The following is a 20,051-nucleotide window of genomic DNA, read 5'->3' as shown; positions in this document are numbered from 1 at the left end:
AGACGACTTTAGCAACCAGCAAACAGCAAGGCTATGGTGCCTCGTTTCTTCATTATATCATTCCATTCCCCATTACGAGATTTGAGGGGCGGACAATCACAAGACATGGAAGTCACATTTAAACCATTTAACTCAACCTCGTGCAGTTTTATCCCATTCATTTTATTAATGTTGACGTTCTGTTTAAACGTTTTGAAAACATATCACAAATAGGGTTGTGAAAGAACACATGACATTGCCCACAGACAGACAGTTCATAATACTCTTTGTTGAGCTGAGTACGGTTGAAATGCCTTGAGAACAAATACCATAAACAAAATTTAAGGGGAAATTCATGACTTAGCCAATTTCTATAAAGTGTTTAACTAAATTGGATGTTGGTTGCGCGCAAATACTTTCCCAAGCAATCTCGATTGGAGAAGCTATAGACGCTCGTCACTTCAGTTTTTTCATTTGTACACCTACATAGATCTTGGCAGATAGAGACAAAACGGCCAGTGAGTGATATTTTTTTTTTCCTTCAATCTCTGTGGATCTTGAAATTTGGTTCTTGCTTATCGCTCATCTTTCTACGCTGAGATAGAGAGGGGTGTCATACATTAGAGGAGGGGGTGAACATTTACCTTGCAGATGACCGAGGTTGTACTCGGTCCCTAGTGTGCTAGAATTTGATGGAACCCTGCGCAGTTTTCCCGCCTCTTTACGTCATCAGGCAACTGCCGGGAGGCAAAAAAAAATATTCAGCTCGCTTGCTCGTCTTTGTTGGTCGGCTCCGATTCCATACAGAGCACGGTCTTAATTGACGATCACGATTGCGGTAGACATGAAAAGACAGTTGATGCTACCTTAAGCTGTCGGATTGGACTTCTCTTCGATCGTGTGAAGGTGTGTGTGTGTGTGTGTGTGTGTGTGTGAGGGTGTGTGCGATTGTATATGCTTGTGAGTGTGTATGTGTGTATGTGTGTGTGTATATATGTGCGTGTGTATGTGTGTGTTTGATTTTGTGATAACTTTGACGCCCATCTGCCGTCTCTTTATAGTCGATATTTGCGTGTGAGCTAGCATTTCGGTCGCTCCATGTATGCATAGGTATTAGCTTTCTTTGGTAGTATTTAACCACCTATCATAAGTGAAATGCGGACATGGGAGAAACCTGATGTATTGGTACACATTTAGTCCTTTGACGAGGGCAGAGATACTCAATTACTTCTCCAGGATCTCCTTGTCCCTCCCTCGCTTTCTTTCTCATTCTCTGTCTCCTTCTTGAGATGAAATTTCTCTCACGTTGCATAACCTACCACTGACCCCTTGCTCGTCACCATAACCCATTGACGACTATAGTCCCAAGTATACTCAGGCAGATGTCTGTGGGACATGCGTGTTATAGCAATATCAGTTCGTCCTCAGTGGGTTAAACCAGCGTTGAATGTACGACGGAGTTCATCTCTATGTGCTCGCCCTGACGTGGCTTCACGATTTCCGTAGTTCCCACAACCCAAACCCGGCAGGATTTTGTTCAACGAAATTCTTCCCGCAAATTCCCGCGTCCCCCCGTGCTAGACTGGCCTCTCCGTCTACTATAATATACACCATGGGCCTTTGAGGTCGTCCACGAATGAGTCGAATGGACTTGCTGCAGGGGTCAACGTTCCCTCTGCAATCTGACAGCTGCACCTAGCCTCAACCATTGCTTGCCTTCCATTTACTTCCTCCCCTTTTCTCGTCCCATGCCGCTTAAACAAAATATGATCTTCCTAGTATAGAGCATTTTTTTTTCGTGTCTCAAGAGGAAGTCCCCTCTCACCCGTTTCCCCTCATCCATCCTTCTTTACATCTTTTTTTTTACCCCTCTACCAGTTCTACCCCTCTCGTATAGATACGATGGAGTTTTTGTACTCTAGTAGAGGCTTAAAAGTTCATTCAGCCACCTGTACCCGGCCGACCACTCATCGCAAGCCAACTGATTCCATCGGATCCACGCTAAGTCCCTATAGTGACCCAAGCCAGCAGACCAGATAGACAACGCGGCACATTAACCTGTTTTAAAATTGCATATTATCCGCCATTAACCTATCTGCCAATATCACGCTCCTCCTCTCCCCCCCCCCCCCTTACCCTCCTACGCAGCCTGTTTTTCTTTCTTCTGGAGTAAAACTATTCACTACGCAGAAACTGCAAATTTCTTACAGCTCGTAGTTATAATCCGTGATGAATTCGGAGCTTAACCAAGGGAACACCATTTCTACAATGCGGTACAATTGGTAAGTGTTTATTGTTATTACATACATTTCGATCATATTGCATTCGCAAAACTTTGCAAACCTGCTTACTAATAATGTAACGTCGTACAAGGACATGACTCCATTCAAGATGCCATCCAGCAACAAGTAGGCCTACTGTAAAAGCATGAACATGAATCTTCCTGTATTTTTCATTTTCAGATATTTTGTTTGGTTTTCGATCTAAAGTTACAAATGGTCGGGGTAGTCAGTCGTTAAGATCTACAAAACTCAGAACACTAAAGGAAGAACTGCTAAAATTCATGTCATACACATGCTTCTCATGAGGTGGGAGGCCCTTCACCTTTGAGTTTGTTCATATTTGCCTTGTTATAAATTCTGTGCCGTGGCTGCGAAAGACAAAAACTAATCACCACGTACGGGTCAAACCTCCCTGGTCAGGCAAACTTTAAATTCAGCATGCTGTCTGCGTTCACACGCTGCTGCTCTGACGTCGCCCGGGGCGTTGTGACGTCGGCTCTGTGCGGCTACAAATGCATTTTATGTTTCAGTCAGTGCGTGTCCCCGTGCATTTGCTTCAGTTGCTGCTTGTCTCGCCGCATTTTCTTTCAGTTGGCGTACGTCTCAATGACAGCAATACCAGTTTCTGAGAACGTCTCGCTACATTGCGCCGTAGATTAGTCGGGCATTGATTCGAATATCCGCTACTCCCGTCTTACCGAAGTCCAACATGGCTCCTTCTGATTGGTATATTTTCCCCCACTCTTTCGACCGGACGTTCTCGAAATTTCTCAAAATGATCATAGAAAAACGCTGCAATTTACAAAAGAATCTTGGGTCAGGAACGGCACTTCTTTCATCTATGCTGCTTTAACCATAACTTTGCAAACATTAAGCAAACATACTAGAGAGAAAGCTTGACTGGTAATAATTTAAACATGATTTCTATGACTCAGCCACTTGACTTCCAGCCGTTATGGTCTCATGTCGTGAAGGATTGGGGTGATGGAGATGGGAGAAACTGATGGTGAGGAGCTCCCATTGATATATGCGTGCGTGTTGTTTGGCAGATAGTGATGATGATCGGGAAAGAAAGGAACGGCATCGATGATCAACGGAAATTGAGGTCTAGACATCAATTCTCTCTTGGCAACTCGCCTTAGAGGCAACTGAACAAAAAAAGATACGCACAGTTGAAAATTTGGGCCGATACTGTATGTGTGTGCGGCAACTTATTCTGAATCGGAGTCTCTAATGATACAGGATTGTTTGGGAGTTTAATATCTTCATTACATAGTGGTCAACACCATCTGCAGCCATTTCAAGTCTTATGGCCTTTCTGTTGCCTTAGCAACAGCGGATTCTTTGAAAAGGAAAATAATAGCCAAGTGCAACATGTAGTAGGCAGTCAAACTCGTCACACTGAAATTGGCAGACTTACGCACAGAGTAAGCAGTCAACTTACACGACACGACGTTTCCCTTCTTTTATAAAAGTTGAATGTTTAAGTGTCTGTAATATAAAAACTAACGATGAGAAGTTGTTACAGGATTCTTAGAAACCAATCAAGCGACGAGCACTCGTGCCAGCACAGTCTGCAAATCAATTCTCTTCAAATTATACAGCTCTAAGTCAAAGTTTAGTTTAGGTCATGAAACAAAGCTTGTTATAAATTTACAAGAGAGTGCTAGGAGTGATCTATCACTCGTATCACCATGATCACACAAGAAAATTGGGGAGAGAAAACATGCGAGGAAGGTAGAGAGTTGTGTAAGGCTGTAAACTGCCAACTTTTCGATGTAGATTTCATAACTTTTGTGAAAAAGTCATTTCACCCGGGCTCACATGTTTGTTTTTGTTTTTTTATACTGTTTTTAAACTTGGTAAAGCTTCATCATTAATTACTTTAAATATCAAAACAACTTCAGAGGGCGGCTTCCAAGCGGTTGAAATTCCTCTTCTGTACAACATCTTATTATGTGTATATAAGTATATTCTACTCTAATCACAATTCCGCATCATGTTCAATTTTACTGAAATGACTGGAGCAAATTGTTGCTTTAAAGTTAATGTGCTCAGTCGTGCATGACATTTATTGACACAATCAGCGCTGATCATTTATCAGTGGAAACAAGAACACAAGGGTCTTCCTGTCCTCACAGCACACATTGCCCTCTCCATTGTTGACAATTTTGAAAAAGTAACCCTCTAAAGCTAGATTATCATTCTTTTTTTTTGAAACGCACTGTAGAAAATTATTTTGCAATACCCCGTATCCAGCCTCGTCGTGCTGTGAAAATGTTGATAACATTGGATGCACTGCTGTTATTGTCTTCGCACTGTGCATTAGCGCTGGGGAAAATTAACCGGAACTGGTTAATTAATAAACATTTGCAAGGTCACTCGTCGGGGGTGCAGAGCAAGGCGCAATTAAGCCGTTCAAACTTTGTGAGTATACATCTTGTTTTCTATAACACAAACATTTTGGTCAATGCGGTAAAACACCATTCTGCTGATAGTACGAACACCCAAGTTTGTTACGCTTCATGGCGCAGTGCAATATACTCTGTTTTCACGGACAAACGCAGTGTACTCAAGTCGTACACTGTACAGCTGAGGGGTACCTCATTACACTTCGTCATATCACACCAATACCCTCACGTCACTATTTCAACACTCTATTACACAGTGTGATACTATCTTGGGCATCGACACCTCAATGTGTGTCAATGCCTTCACAGTGTTGGGGCCCTATGTGTGCAGTGTTAAAACCCCAAGAATGAATTTTCAAACAGCTTTTATTTTTTTTTTCCAATTAGACCGTGGTGCCCAGCTCGTTCCATCCACACAACAATGATTCCGTATGCTCTAATAACGTTTATGTGTGCCTGTAAAATGTTTGCTTTATTTGGGGATGTTTGTTCATTTGCTTTCGTGATGTCGAAAGGAAATAAAAGAATTTGCCTTTGCGACCTTCTCACTGTTATAGGATCTGAATTAATGTATAAAATCAGCCTCTCGTTCTCACCGGGCGTTGTCCTCATGGCTTTTGTAGATATAATTGAAAACGACGTAAACAATGGCGACCCACTTCAGTCTTTGTGCCCGTAATTGCACTAAAACATTGAACAGAACCATCTAACTTTTGGTCGCTACAAAAAGTGGCAGGGTATTCATAACTGTCACGCGCTCCTAAAGATTACAATATCAACATGTACCACTACATGGCAGTTATGTTCAATGATTTGCCAGGGCCGTTCGTGAATTTGAGTTTCATCAAAACTCAGGGGAACGTAATAACTGTAAACTAATTTTCAGGCAGTATTTGATACCCGTGTTTATAGGTTCCGAGGACAACTTAATCATGCCTCATCATAGGCATTTGCAATGATAGTCCGCATTCACACGCACACGAAAAAGACGAGTAAACACACTGGCAGACTCCCAGGCAGACTGACATTGATTTCTGTGGAATGTGATGTTAACTGTTGTCGAATTCGACTTTAATCATGTATTGCTGAGGGGTAACATAACACCAACTCCAAGAAAGACGGATGTGGAAGAATAAACGTATACTGTCGAGTGATAATTTCATTCATTTAATTTCATTTCATTTCCAACAAAAGTATTAAGTAAACTTATGACATTTGCATACAAAGAAAATCAATAAAGCTCATTTTTTTAACAATAAAAGGGAACATCTTTTAAGGGAATGCGTAGGCAAACTGTAACTGAATTGTATCAAGGAAATGTTGTCAAATTGTCATGACAATTAATAATTATGCAGACCAATCACGCAGCGATTTGACTTCTTATGACATCTTCTGTCGTCTACGTGACTTTTTTGAGTCTTGAATCAATGTGATGATCAATCAAAATAATATTCTTGAACACCTTTGATAATCATTTGATTTGAACAGAGGACACGTTTGATACATCAGTCATAGGCAGCGTTTGTCAAGACGATGATCGGCAAGCAGACCGCTTTGAGATCAAAAGCATTCCATCAATTTTCAGCTGTTTTTTTTTTTCGGCAGCGGGTAACGCAACAATCATGTTTACTTTTTTTTTTTCTCCACGAAGTGAACAAAAAGGGGCCCGGTGTAACTGTATTCGACTATTTTTTATGGTCAAATTCTCCAAAGACAGCCATCTTTCGAACTGTTTTGATTCGTTACAAGTAGACCTCTTTAGTGATGATGATGGTGATGATGATGATGGAGGTGATAGAGGTGAAACGTTCATTGCAAGGTGACAGGATGAACTCTGCAAACATTTTCTCACGTTTCATCAATACCAATTGTTCGAGTCAAGGCAGGAATGAAAGTGCTTATGAAATCAGATCAACCTTGAATTTATCATTCATAATGCCCATTGAATCATCGGCGCCGAACCCAGACGCAGTTTTGTTTTACTAGGCCTTGGCAGTCATAACAAATGAGGCAAAATCAAAACAAATTTTACCACGAATTGTCGGGGGTAGATGAAGTCCACGTTGCCTCGAAGTCTCCGCCCTTCTCTCCACCCCCGCTCACTATTCTCGATCTCTTGATCTGACAGTGTCATATGGGACTGACATTTTTAGGCCCTCTTTCCACTGTTTTCCCTCCTTGTCCTTCCAAGCGTACTATGTGCTTGGACATAAATGGGACGCCAAATGTTATTACACAGCGAGATGACAAAAAGTGCAGCCGATTGCTAAGAATAGACCATTTTGAAGAACGCTCAATCCCTACTCTTACCTCTCAATCAAAGGGATGCATGGTGTATAGGTCATTTTACATGGGTCGCATTTGATAACCCATTTTCTTCTTTTTTTTTTCTTGCTGTTGCCTCCTTAAGAAATGGTTAAGCTTCGTGCATACATGCACACACACACACACACACACACACACACACACACGCGTAAAACTCTACAGAAAAAGGCTGTTCCTGATTATGAAGCATATTCTGACTCCAGACGGCAGAGCTTTATCAGCAATACCGAAGAGGTTGATCTGCGTGCCTCTCTTTCAGATTCCTCCAGTTTCTACCGCTCCCCTTCTCTCCCCTTGATTGGCAATTAGATGGAGGCCGGGAAAAGTGGGGTAACGTTTTCACAATATCCTAACATTTCCCTCTTATCTTACCTGCACGGAAACACAATAGTTTGTGATTTACAAGATAACAAGAAGAAGAAGACGAAGAAAACTTCTACACGAGATTGCTTTAATTTCAGATGTGGGGAAATTGTAGTTCATGTCACGGAATTGGGTCAATTTCATAGTGGGTGCGCCACTCGATAGCAACAAGATACTGAACAGGAGACGGATGACAAATTGATTAAGTGGTTGACTGCAAAACACAAACCAACACACACGCACACACTTACAGTACACACAAACAGACACGCACACACACACGCATATATATATCATGTGTGTATATGATACATAGATTGATTACTGTCTACGTGTATCTCTAAAAGCAAATGAACAAGGATGTAAATGATGATTTTTAGTTTTTTTTATTTGAAAATGTGACAAAATTAGGTAACTAATTGTTAACTGGGATGGTTATTACTCAGAGAATGTTAAATGCCAGTAAACAATCTTTATTCGTCGTGATATCAATTATTATAGTAGAACTCACTCGTCGACTTTCAGCATGAAAACGAAGTTCGAAGTTCTGTAAAACATCGCTATATCTTCGGTACGATTGTGTACGCCGGTCCTGTTTGTTTGCTTGTTTGTTTGTCATAGTAGTTAGTATAGGAAATAATGAAGAAATAGATCATGCAATTTCATCGAGTACTTGCATGTCGATCTATGCCTTTTAATGTGCCTCACATGGCATGACCCTGGATGTTATCCATGTTTGTTTGTCGAGGATTAAGAAATGCCAAATTCAATTAGTGAAACAATATCTGTCATTGTTTATGGAGAATGTTGTCTTTGTATACCCGGCGTCTGAATTGGCAGTAGCACACAGAGCAATATTTTAGCCTCCTGAAAAAAAAAAAATCAATATAGCTTTCCGGAGGTTCCGTTCTGGAATCGTTTCTTGCTACATCTCAGAGCGAACTCTGACCTTATAACCACCACTGTTGCACTTTATTGGCTTTTGTAACATCTGTTTGTAAAACACGCGAATTTGATTGAATTAGTTTAAAAAGAAAATAAGATCACGAAGTCTCTCTCTTTTTTTTTTCAGCCACCGACCATGACGTCATGGCTAAAAAAAGATTGATGTTTTGTTTAAGTGCTTTAAACATCAACATAGCTCTTTGTGGCTGTGTGTGTGGTTGTGTGTTTGTGTGTGTGCGTGTGTGTGTGTGTGGTGTGTGTGTGTGTAGTGTGTGTGTAGTGTATGTGTATGTTTGTGACACGCGTGTGTGCAAGACTGAATAAAAAGATACAGAAAAGGTGTGTCGAAGGAAGGGAGAAAATTTTACAAGCGAATGGAGTTGTTACAAGATTTACTGGACTGCTGAACAGTCAAAGTATAGAACTACATCACTGCATCCCAAATCTGTCTTAACGCAGTAATGGCAATTCCTCTCCAACCCGCCATCCATTGACCGGATTCAGTCTGATAAAATACCCGAGAAGATAAATCAAATTAAAACCAAATTAATCTCCGACATGTCTAACGATCCCGCTCGTCTGTCCTTACTTCCCCGAGAGCTCGAAGGCACGCCCATGCTCGACGGCGCATCCCATTCGCTCGGCATGGGGTCTCGGAATTTGTGGGCTAATAGTGGCCGCGGGCTTCGGCGAACGAGTTGCCGTCAATTCATTTCTTCACGACAGGCATTTTCAGCCTGTATCTCATAACTTTTAAATTCGCACGAACAATAGAGGACCATACCACCAATTACTTCCCATTACACACATATTAGACCTATGCCACTCAAACTGTTCACTGATTTTTTTTTTGTGTGTGTGTTATTATTTTTTTAAGTGGCGAGCAGGATCTGTTCATAGTTTCTCGGCTAATGCTACTTTATCTGGAGTTATGGGTGAACGATTGCACGAACAGATATGTCGAGCCCTTGAATTACAGATGTAGGCAGGATCTGTATCTAGCATCATGTTTCCAAATTAGACTGAGCTGAAAGTTAGAGCGGCCCTTGTTGCTCCCGAAAAAGCAAGGAAAGAGACATGCAAGATAGAGCTTGCTATATATTCATTGTAAGGCTAAAATATCCGATAGTGGAGCAAGTGAGTCGCGTGATCGGGTTCTTATCACGATAATATAGAGCGAGCATTTGATCTGCGACGCAAACGCTAAGACGACGTGGGCTCCCGGGTTGGACACTGGAAACAGCTGTCTCGCGCATGTGCAGAACACATTAATTGGCTTAATTAGCGTCGTCTTAGCGTTCGCGTAGCAGATACAAGGCTGACTAATAACAAGTAATGCCCACTAAAGGTGCCTGAGAGAGATAACTCGTACTGGCCGGATTTATTCCGACAAAAGCATTTCGCTTTGAAGGGGGGGGGGGGGATAGGCATTCTTTAAAAAACAGGATTTCTATAAAAGATGTACCATTATCCTTGTCATTAACAGGAAACCAGTCCCTCATGACTTATACATGCCGAGCAAATACAGGTGATGTTCGTTATCCCAAAGTTGTGTCATTTCGAGGTTTCGTAGTTCCGAAAATGAAATAAGATTCGTTTAAGTGGTCCGAAGATTTATCAATCCGAATTCTTAAAAAGGGAGTGCGTATAAACAAATTTTCGGAACTATACGAATCTTATTTTGTATTCGGATTAACGAAACTTTGGATCGACAAACTGTAACCGTAAATGAAGTATGGACTGCATGAGCTGAACATTACTAACAGTAGCAACAACAACAACAACAACAACAACAACAACAACAACAACAACAACAACAACAACAACGAAACAATCAAACCAACAACAACGACAAAAAGCACTTCAAATGAAGAGAATGACAGGGCACTAATGGATTGGGCTTCTGAATCATTCAACAGCTTCAGGCTACATCGTTTCGTGAATTCGTAACAAGTCAATACAAGCCGACAGTATCATATATGTGATATCATCATGAAAACAAAGCGTTTCGGCACTGTTCCGCTTCAGTCAGTATGATTTCATTCGAATGAGATATTGACCGAGTCGATGTCTGCAATCTTGTCCAACACAAAAAACTAACAACAAGAACAACAACAACGAACAGAAATAGAATGAAATCAAATTGCCCTTGCCGATTCGTGACAATCGTTGTTGAAAGATTTGTTTATGAAGACGTCGTGTAGATATTACACGACTATTTTCTGTATAGACGTTTATTGCGAAGAGACATATATGTATATATATATATATATATATATATATATATATATAGAGAGAGAGAGAGAGAGAGAGAGAGAGAGACATACAGACAGACAGACAGAGAGGCACCCCAGTTCTCTTATCTTCCGATGCTGCACATCTACTGTACGGCATAAACCTAATGCTGCAGCTACTGCTGCTTATGGACAAGAGTGCAGGAGGTTGAGTATGGTCTGTACATGCTATTAAAAGAAGGCCACAGGAATAATAATAATTGGATCCGATTTCTAATACCTCTTCAGGTCACATGCAAAATCAATACATAGTAAGACAGATGGAATTCCTTCACTATCAGGCATCTTGGCAACGTATAAAACCTGACCAGAGAGAGAGAGAGAGAGAGAGAGAGAGAGAGAGAGAAAAGGTTATAGATAATGAATTGGTGTAAGTTCTGATTCACCCCAGCTAACGTTCAATAAAGGAACAAAATTAAATCAATTCATCTGGACTTACTGTTATAGAGAATGATCCTGTCATGTTTCGAGTTGGTTATTCTTTGCCAAGCTTCGACAGAGAAGCGTCTCTGGCTGACTGGCTGGAGGTCAAAAATCGACGGCAGTCAAGCACATAACGTAATGATTGCCAGGTCGTTTGAGTTCCGATCAAAACAGTCGCGATGATGAAATCTGACAGTTTTTAATTCAATTTTCACATTACTGATAACAATAATGATAATAATGATAATAATAATAATAACAATAATGATAATAACAACTATAATAATAAAATATTGTTATTATTTTTTTTTTATCATTTCATTCATAAGGTCTTCTTTATGAAGGGGAGCCTCTTGAATGTTGCCAGCGCTCTACCAGACCACAGCGTTGCCAGGTACCCATTTAAACAACTGGGTCGAGAGGGACATGGTAGGTAAAAATATCTTGTCCAAGGACGTTAGCACTGGGCGGGAATCGAGCTCGAGTCCTCCGACTGGGAGTCGGGAGTCTTATCCACTGTGCCACAGTGCCCCACTGTGTGGGACAAGCTCTATTGTATCCCTGCTAACGAAACAAAAAAAAAAAAGAAAAACGGTGTTTCTTGCGTTTACTTTATTAATTATGATTATTTTCAATAAGCATCCACAATGTGAAATTTTGCATAAGAACGAAAGTTGCAGCGAGACTGGCTGATATGGATAATAATCACTGGTCTAGAAAGTGCTGTAAGTTTACACCCCACTGAAACCTAAGCCTTGAAAAAAACCCAAAGAACACAAAAAAATCAAGAAGGTATAGATTTCATATCCTTGATGAAGCTCATGTATCAACACAGCAAGGTTTTAGTCGAAATAGAGGGTAATTGCCCCGTTCACTTGCACACTTTTTTTGTACTGTGTATAAGTGACTTACCTCTTTCCTCTCCTGTCGTTTCGTTGAATTTTTTATTCGTCTAATTCAGCAAGCCTTCTCTTACTTCTTTCAATTCTTTAAACCAGAAGTGATAATCATAAGATGTAATATGCTCGGCTCTGCATCTAGCCAAATACAAATGCATACCAGATTACAGGGCGAAGTAATACGAGATGCTCTGTTCTGCGTTTGATTCTATTCATACCGTCTTTGCTTCGCTCCGTACTGTCGCCCAGTTTTAGTTATGTCTCTTGCGATTCTGCTTGTCGTGTGGTGATAACACATTTTCATTGTCAAAATCACTTACGGATGAAGTTCTTTCGCCTGGCTCAATTATCTAGGGGCTGGATTGCTGCCGTGTTGATACAGGCTGCACTGAGTCGTCTGCAGGGGGAGCAGGTGGTTGGCACCGCAAAACACTCACTCCCGAACCGCAAATGCCGGGATGAAGAGCACTGCCTGTTTTACGCGGTAATCAGCAAATCCACCTGTCCTTACAAACTGACGACGCGCGTAAACCAAAAGCAGTCCCCGTCGATAAGTCTTCGGATTCTTTTTGTTTTTTTCTCTCTCTCTCCGTGATAACAGCCCCATTTATATTTACACGAAAGATAAAGAAAGAAGAAGAAAACACAGAAAGAAATTGAGGTCGTTGTGTGAACGCGTCGAGGTTGGCGTCGTCTTTCCAGCATCGCGCGTTCAGGAGGCCGACGCGCTATCGATCAATAGGTGCCGATCGGAATCAGGCAGAGACATTCGCCCATTACTTGTTCTTTGTGTTCTCCATCACGTTATCTTCCTTAACTTGCTAATTTTAGGGGGGCAATCGATCGCATGTGGCCGCCTCTTCAACTCTCCTTTCCTCTCTGCCACGACGCACGTGCCTATATCCTCCTACCTATACCCCCCCCTCTCTATCCCACCACTATTTCGATGTCGTAGATTGGCTGAATTATGAGAAATAGTTCTTATGGCTTTTGAGTGCTTTTCACTCCATTTCCATTCGATTTTAGGGAGGAAAGAAATCTCGCCAAGGTCAGCTGCATGACGATGGGAGACATTTAAGACATCGACTATGTCATACCTGGCACGAACACATGCATGCACACGGACCAATAAACAACGCACACACTCACATGCGAGATAAAAAGGCACAATCTTAAAAGCTGTCATTCTAAAAATAAGTTTAAAAGACATTCAAACTTCGAGAAAATGTAAGAAACATCAATCATTCAAATAAGTTTTAAACAAAGAAATAAGCGCACAATTTAGTGCACAATTGGCTATTACTTTCAGTGTAAGCCATCAAAATAAGGCAATAAATTTACAGCTCTATTTCGGTACATTGTGTATAATTTGATTATACACACTAGCACTATTTGCGATCATAAATATGACTTGATTATGGATGTCATGTGCTGGACATGACAACGTATACATGTCTGTGGTAGGGGCGAAATAGAAACAAAAACAAAAAAGAAAAATCTGACAAACAAAGGGAGTCTTAACATTATTAGTCCCTGACGGCGGTACTTACTTTGGAATGGAAACATATAAATATTTCCGGTTTTTATGAAGGAGAGAGCATATGAGGGAAAGGAATACACAACATGAAAACAAAAACAAAACAACACCAACAACAAACAAATCATCAGTAGGGTACGTTCAAAGTGAACAAGACAGAGGAGCAATGCTGGGGTGTGCTGTCGCACATGTATAGACATAGCACGCTTCCTGACAGCCTAATAACATGAACGCAAAAACATCGACCACATTGAATAGCAGTTGTTTTTGGATGGATACATCATTGTCATCGTTGTAGGAACATTTTTTTTTTTTGGGCAGAGAATTTGTTTAGCAATAATATGCACCGATAACAGAATTACAATAGCCATGACTACTGATGCAAAAATCGGGCGCATCGTGAACTTTTCAAGTTGACGATAACGCCTGAAAAAGATGAATGACAAGTCAGGAAAAGACGAGGCGAGGGAGCAATTATTTGTGTGAGTTTTCACATGTTGCTTCTTTGGCTAACATGCCAATTTATTAAACGGATGAAATAAAGACTTGTGTTTACTTGCTTCTGAAATCCTGGAGTGTCATCGAAGCGCCTTAGGAAATTCAAACAAGCCAGACGACAGTGGTTTGGCGGGAACGTTAATCGCTGATGCTGCGGCACAATCAATACAGGAAGAAATCTCTCGCCCTGTAACCCGACACGGGAAAGGCGAGACGCTAATGTGTCGGATCCTTCAAAGCGCCAATGTTCACACAAATGCCTTTTTCTCATCCCCCTTTCTTTCATTCTATTGTCCCTTTTGCCATCCCCTTTTCCGTCTTGATCGTCCCCGCTGTGAGTGGAAAGGAAGTATATTGCCTCGGGTGACGAAATCAAGACATGACTAGGAGTTAAGCGCGGGTAATTCTCGACAATTAGCATGGCAAATGCGACCCCGCGTGTTACGGCGTCGGTGACTTGCTCGGAGCGACATCGTGGACGTACAACCGAACGCTTTGTATGCACTCTTCCCATGCATGTTTTCTCCACGAACGGCTGACACTAGATTGCATCTCAGCATTACGAGCCAAAACATTCATTTTGAGGCGGACAGCTTGAAGCTCTTCAGCTGCCCATGTTCTCCTCTCTTTTCTGTCGAAGGAGGAATTTGAAATCGGGGAGTGAAGACTTTGGTGCATAACTGACGAGTAAAGTAAGAACTAGAAAAGTTGAATGTCCGAATGCTATAATCAGGGGGTTGTTTCTGTATTTGGACTGCAGCAAGAATTACAAGCCTCATTGCCTCTCAAAACTGCCGGCATCAAAACATCCGTTATTGCAATATCAACTTCGCCGTTCGAATGGGAGGAGCCCTGTTTTTTTGGAAAATCGCTCCCGGTTTGAAAACACTTTATCTGAACGTCATGAACGCGGCGTTTGGTGGCGGATTGTCGTAGTTCTCATCACCCGGCAGCTTGCTGGTAGGAAATCAAAACATTTCTTGCAATTCTCTCGCTTCTCTGTAAATACGCATAACTATTTCGAGTGCTTACAATCACACACCACATGGGTGAAAGTGTCTGCCAGATCTGACATACTTTTTTAATATCCTCTCTAGTTTCTCGCCAAAAGATTATATAAAAGATTATGCTTCCTTCAGAACGCCAGATCAAGCAACTACTCATAATGCCGATGTTTAAGCATGAGTAGGCCTACTGTTCCGCTCTGCGACTCCGCTCCTACTCGCTCAAGGTCACTTGCAGAATTCAGTTACCTTGCCCGGCATCTTGGCATTCTCATATGACAATGTGTATCTGCAACTTTCAAACATACCATCTCTGACTTTGATAATTGGTTCCCCCTTTTCACCATATACCTGCGCGTCTATATAAAGATACGGTACATCAATATCTGAGCGTAATTTCTTATTTTCAATTCCAAAGTGAGAAAACATCTGAATCGCATTTTTTTCGTTACATTCTAACCCGAAAGTGTCGCTCCCTGCGAAACTCGTTGCAAAAGTGCGATACTAACAAGTGGTTTTTATGCACTACTCCTCCAAAAATAGCCTATCGTTGCGAAGGTCATGAATAATCATTGGATTCCCCCCCCCCCTCACATTCATTTTGTCGGGCATGTTGGGAATATGGAAGTGACGTGGGGGAAATTGCCTTCAGCCTACATGGAAATCATATGCACGTTATAGCAAGGGGGCTCACGAGAGGCGAATGAATTCATCTAGGATACGTTATAGAATTTCGGAATCCAGGGGAGCGTAAAATTGTATTTGCATTAGCTTCGCCCGGGTAGTTAATGACTGCGCGGCATGTATGAAGTAATAGAGTCATCATATTAAAGCAGGCAAGGTGGCAAAGTCGACAATCGAGGTGGCCGACTGGAACCGAGACTAATCAAGCGGGACTAACGCGATTTCCGGGCAATGGGCGCCGCATTCGTCACACGACAACACGTGACGATGGCAAGAATTCAGACTGAATTTTTTTGTATGCATGTTTCATTTGCTTTTCTTCTCTGTGCCGATTTGATTTTTTTTTTTCAGAGTATGACAGTGCGTTCCCTCACCTTGATCTACATTTCGGACACTTTTGGAGTTAGATTCTTTCGCCGCGATTGTTTCAATGTTTAAAGTCGACTTGGGGTCAAAATCCCACAACCACAGGTCAAGAATTCTTCTTTTTTTTCTCCTTCTTCGTCTTCTTTTTCTACATGAAAATTAGGGTCTAGTATTTTTTGTGCATTTCAAATGTTTCTAAACTCTTCACTTACCTGGATGGCTTACATATTACCATCGGCCAATATACGGTATACAGTTGAAAAAACAACGTTGTTTAGGTCATGGTGAGTTTGTTTATTTGTTTTTTTTTTAGGGGGTCATAAATGTTATTTATTATCAGGGTAAAATGCATCAGTGTCTGCTTACATATCATATCAACCAGGCACACCGTGCAATACGAAAAGAAGAAGAAGAAGAAGAAGAAGTCTTTTAAAAGCATTATATACCATTTGCAGATGAAACAAAAACCCAGCTTTGGTGCTTCGAAATAGTTCTAAAACATGAGTGAGGGGTAGAAACAACCAATGTTAAAATGTTAATCAGTATAATAAATTTGAAGTATTGTTAAATACACAGACTGTTAATAATAGTTGTAATGAAATTGTTTCTAGAACAGTTATGGTTTATTGAGGAATATAGTGATATCTCCTTATATTTAAGGCTTTCTTGCGATTTTTTCTTGTATAATTATGGTAGGATGTTTTGTGATATACAACTGACCTATTTGTGCATTAAATGTGGTAACTCGAACATTTTTAAATCACTGCCCCCAATGGTAAACAGTACATTTAAAATACCACTTTGGGCTTGGCAATTTTTCAACATCAAACCTTTCCCTTTCAAAGATGTTATTGCTTGATTGTCAAAACATTTCTTTTGATCTTACGCCATAACAAAACAAGGAAAGATAGGGAAGATTTGCCGAACTCAACTCTGTCCATGGACGGTACTGGAATTTCGGAAAATGTTTTTCTGCCTTGATATATTTGTTAACTGATATTTTGATCTTAAAAGCACAAATTTCAAACTCTGTTGTAAGCTTCATGAGCGATCATTGGGCATTTGAACATTATAATACAGTTTTGTCAGCAAAGTTTGCTTTTGTTTTCATTATGCCACCTTAATGTTCCATAGTGCTTTTACCTTATCGGACTTTTGCTCTTTTGTCTCTTACACCCCTGGTCTTCTCCTTTTTTTCTGCTTCATGTTTTGCACACAAGACGGTCTCTTTCTTCCTTTCCATTTTGAGATCATTGCGACGACTTTTTCTTATTCTGTTTTTGATCGATCTACTTGAAACGCGGGGCGACGACGTAGCATGGGCAAGAATTTCAATCATTTTCACTCTCAATGTTCGGCATGAATTAACCTTAAAAGTTGGAAAGACTATAGCAGCCAGTTGGGTTCGCGATATTAAAAGTCCAATGTTGGGGGTGGAGGGGGGGGGGGGGGGGAAGAAAAAATACAAGAAAGAGAAAAAGAGGTTAGGACCAGTGCAGTCAATTTACTTTGCAGCGGGGATGTAGCCGGATCGTGTCCGCGTCAGTATTTGCTTCGTATCGCACTAATATCTTCGCCTCGCATGTTCCAACCATATTGGCAGCTGTGTTTGCCGGTCAGTCTTGTACATTTTAGACATCGTCGTCAGCTAGATTTTGAACTTTTGGCTTTTGTTCTCCATTTTAGCCTTATGTAGACGGGAGAATCAAGAAAATGGAGAAAGGGGTTACAAATCCACGATAACGGAAGCTGTGTATCCGCTTTGCAAAATCCCTATCTTCCTGTACTTAGAATAATCGGTAAATGTTCAAAGGTTTCTCACGTCATCTGAAGACGAACAAGAAAAGACCCCCCCCCAAAAAAAGAAATATATATATATATATTATATAATATATATATATACATATATATATATATATATATATATATATATATATATATATATATATATAAAACAACTGGACTGTTACGCAGTGATCATAGCGTAGGAATAACGAATACTCTGCCTGATTAATCAGTCTTTATTTTTGCCGTTTTCCCAGTAATGGACCAATCTTCTTTCGAGATCGTTACCCGCCTTCCATCTCACCCTCCTTATCATAGCCATTGAGGGTTACTACCACCCCCATAACACACAGACACACACACACACACACACACACACACGCACAGACGCACACACACAGACACACATACACATACACAGACACACAAACGAACAAAATGATGAGAAGCAATAATTATCGTTTGAACGGGAATATGATCTCTGAATAGAGACCCCAAATCGATTCTTCCGGCACCTATCGCTTAACCAGTTCCCTGCCTGATTCTAAAACGATCCCCAGACATTGTATACATCTCCTTAAGTTACCGCAAACAAAAGGTTAATAACAGTCTCACCTCCTCCTCCTTCTATACACCAATAGTTAAAGGACGAGTTCACCTTCATAGACATGTGGGTTGAGTGAATGCAGCAATATTAGTAGAACACATCCGTGAGAGTTTGAGGAAAATCGGAAAATCCGTTCAAAAATTATGAATTTTAGAAGTTTCTGCTCAGTCACGGCTGGATGAGAAGACTAATATAGCTTGTGATGTCACATGTGTACAACGATATAAAGAAAGAATAAAGAAAATTCAACATATTTTCACTTTTCTCGCATAACAAATGAACACTCGACTTCTCTGTTTTCAGAAGATAGGGGGAATAATACTACCCTTTGTATACGTCAGTAACAAGTTGAAGAAATGTGTACTTTATTCAAAAAGTGAAATTTTGTCAAATTCTCTTTTTATTTCCTTTATATCGTTGTACGCATGCGACATCATACACTGTAGTAGTCTTCTCATCCAGCAGTGACTGCGTAGATACTTTAAAAATTCATAACTTTGGAACGGATTCTCGGATTTTCCTTAAACTTTCACTGATGTGTTCTACTAATATTGTTGAATTCACTCAATCCACATGTATATGAAGGTGGACTTGTCCTTTAACAGGGAAATGACTTACTTGAAGTAGTACGTTCCATTGGGCATGCGACCCAAAAAGGGCACAGTGTAGGTCATCATCCAGATGTTGCCGCCGCCGCAGTCGAAGTACGGTGCGCTCCAGTGGCCGTCTTCGTAGTGGACGATGACGGTGTCGTCCTCGACCTGCTCTCCGTGCTCCGTGTCGTTCAGGCGGTACGTGAAGGTAGCTGCAGACAGACAGGTAAAAAGAAATTAAAAAGTCACGTAAATCATGATGTTTTTGTTGTTGTTTTTTTTATATCAGTATTTTGATTGTAATTTGGTTGATATTTGATTTTGGACCCCAAAATAGTGATAGTCGTCAGCATATGTGAATTGAATTTATGCACGTGTTGAAATCTTGCAATCAGCAATATTCAAATTCAAAATTTTAACGACTAGAATGACACGAGAAGACAGGAAAAAGGGATACAGTTGTATTCCGATTGCTGAAGACTCGTTAATACAGAGTGGATATTTAGGTGATCCGAGTATCCTCTCGGATCCCCTTCTGTATTCTTATTTATTTATTCATTTATTTATTCATTTATTTTTATTATTATTATTTTTTTTTTTTTTTTGGGGGGGGGGGGTCATCCCCACACTACCGACACCCACGAGTCATTACAATCCACAAGTTCGACATTGGAAAAAGGTCTATGAGTCTTACAGCCCACGAAACACATTCAACTTATGAGCTCGACACTAAGCAGACAAGGCCTATGAGTTCGACAATAGATTAACAAGGCCCACGAGTCCGACACTAGGCAAACAAGGCCAATGGGTCCAACACCAGGCAAACAAGGGCCCACGAGTTCGACAATACATCACGGGGCTCGATGTGCCGGTGTCGTGGGCCTTGTTTGCTTAGTGTCGGACTCATGGGCCTTATTTGCCGAGGACTATGACTTGTGAGCTGTATGACTAGAGCGCTGTTTGATTCGTGGGTGTCGAATACGTGTGGTACACCCGTTCCATGAGGGTTCTTCCTTTTTTTATGGTATGGGCTTATACTTAGAAGTTTCAAATCTA

At 40.9% G+C, this 20,051-nt stretch overlaps 1 protein-coding gene across 1 annotated transcript in view; it reads right to left on the bottom strand.

Moving 5' to 3' along the window:
- Positions 1 to 19,142, bottom strand: part of LOC140233150 (probable G-protein coupled receptor CG31760) — a 131,023-nt gene extending 111,881 nt beyond the window's left edge. Inside the window, exon 1 of the mRNA XM_072313267.1 lies at positions 19,021 to 19,142. Coding sequence (XP_072169368.1) covers positions 19,021 to 19,079 — 59 coding nt within the window. The 5' untranslated portion in view covers positions 19,080 to 19,142. The remainder of the gene's footprint in view (positions 1 to 19,020) is intronic.
- Between the last annotated feature and the right edge of the window lie 909 nt (positions 19,143 to 20,051).

Source organism: Diadema setosum, chromosome 9 (genome assembly GCF_964275005.1).
Source record: "Diadema setosum chromosome 9, eeDiaSeto1, whole genome shotgun sequence".
Classification (NCBI taxonomy): domain Eukaryota; kingdom Metazoa; phylum Echinodermata; class Echinoidea; order Diadematoida; family Diadematidae; genus Diadema; species Diadema setosum.
Note: the sequence above shows the minus strand (reverse complement) of the source record. Positions and strands in the feature narration are given on the sequence as shown.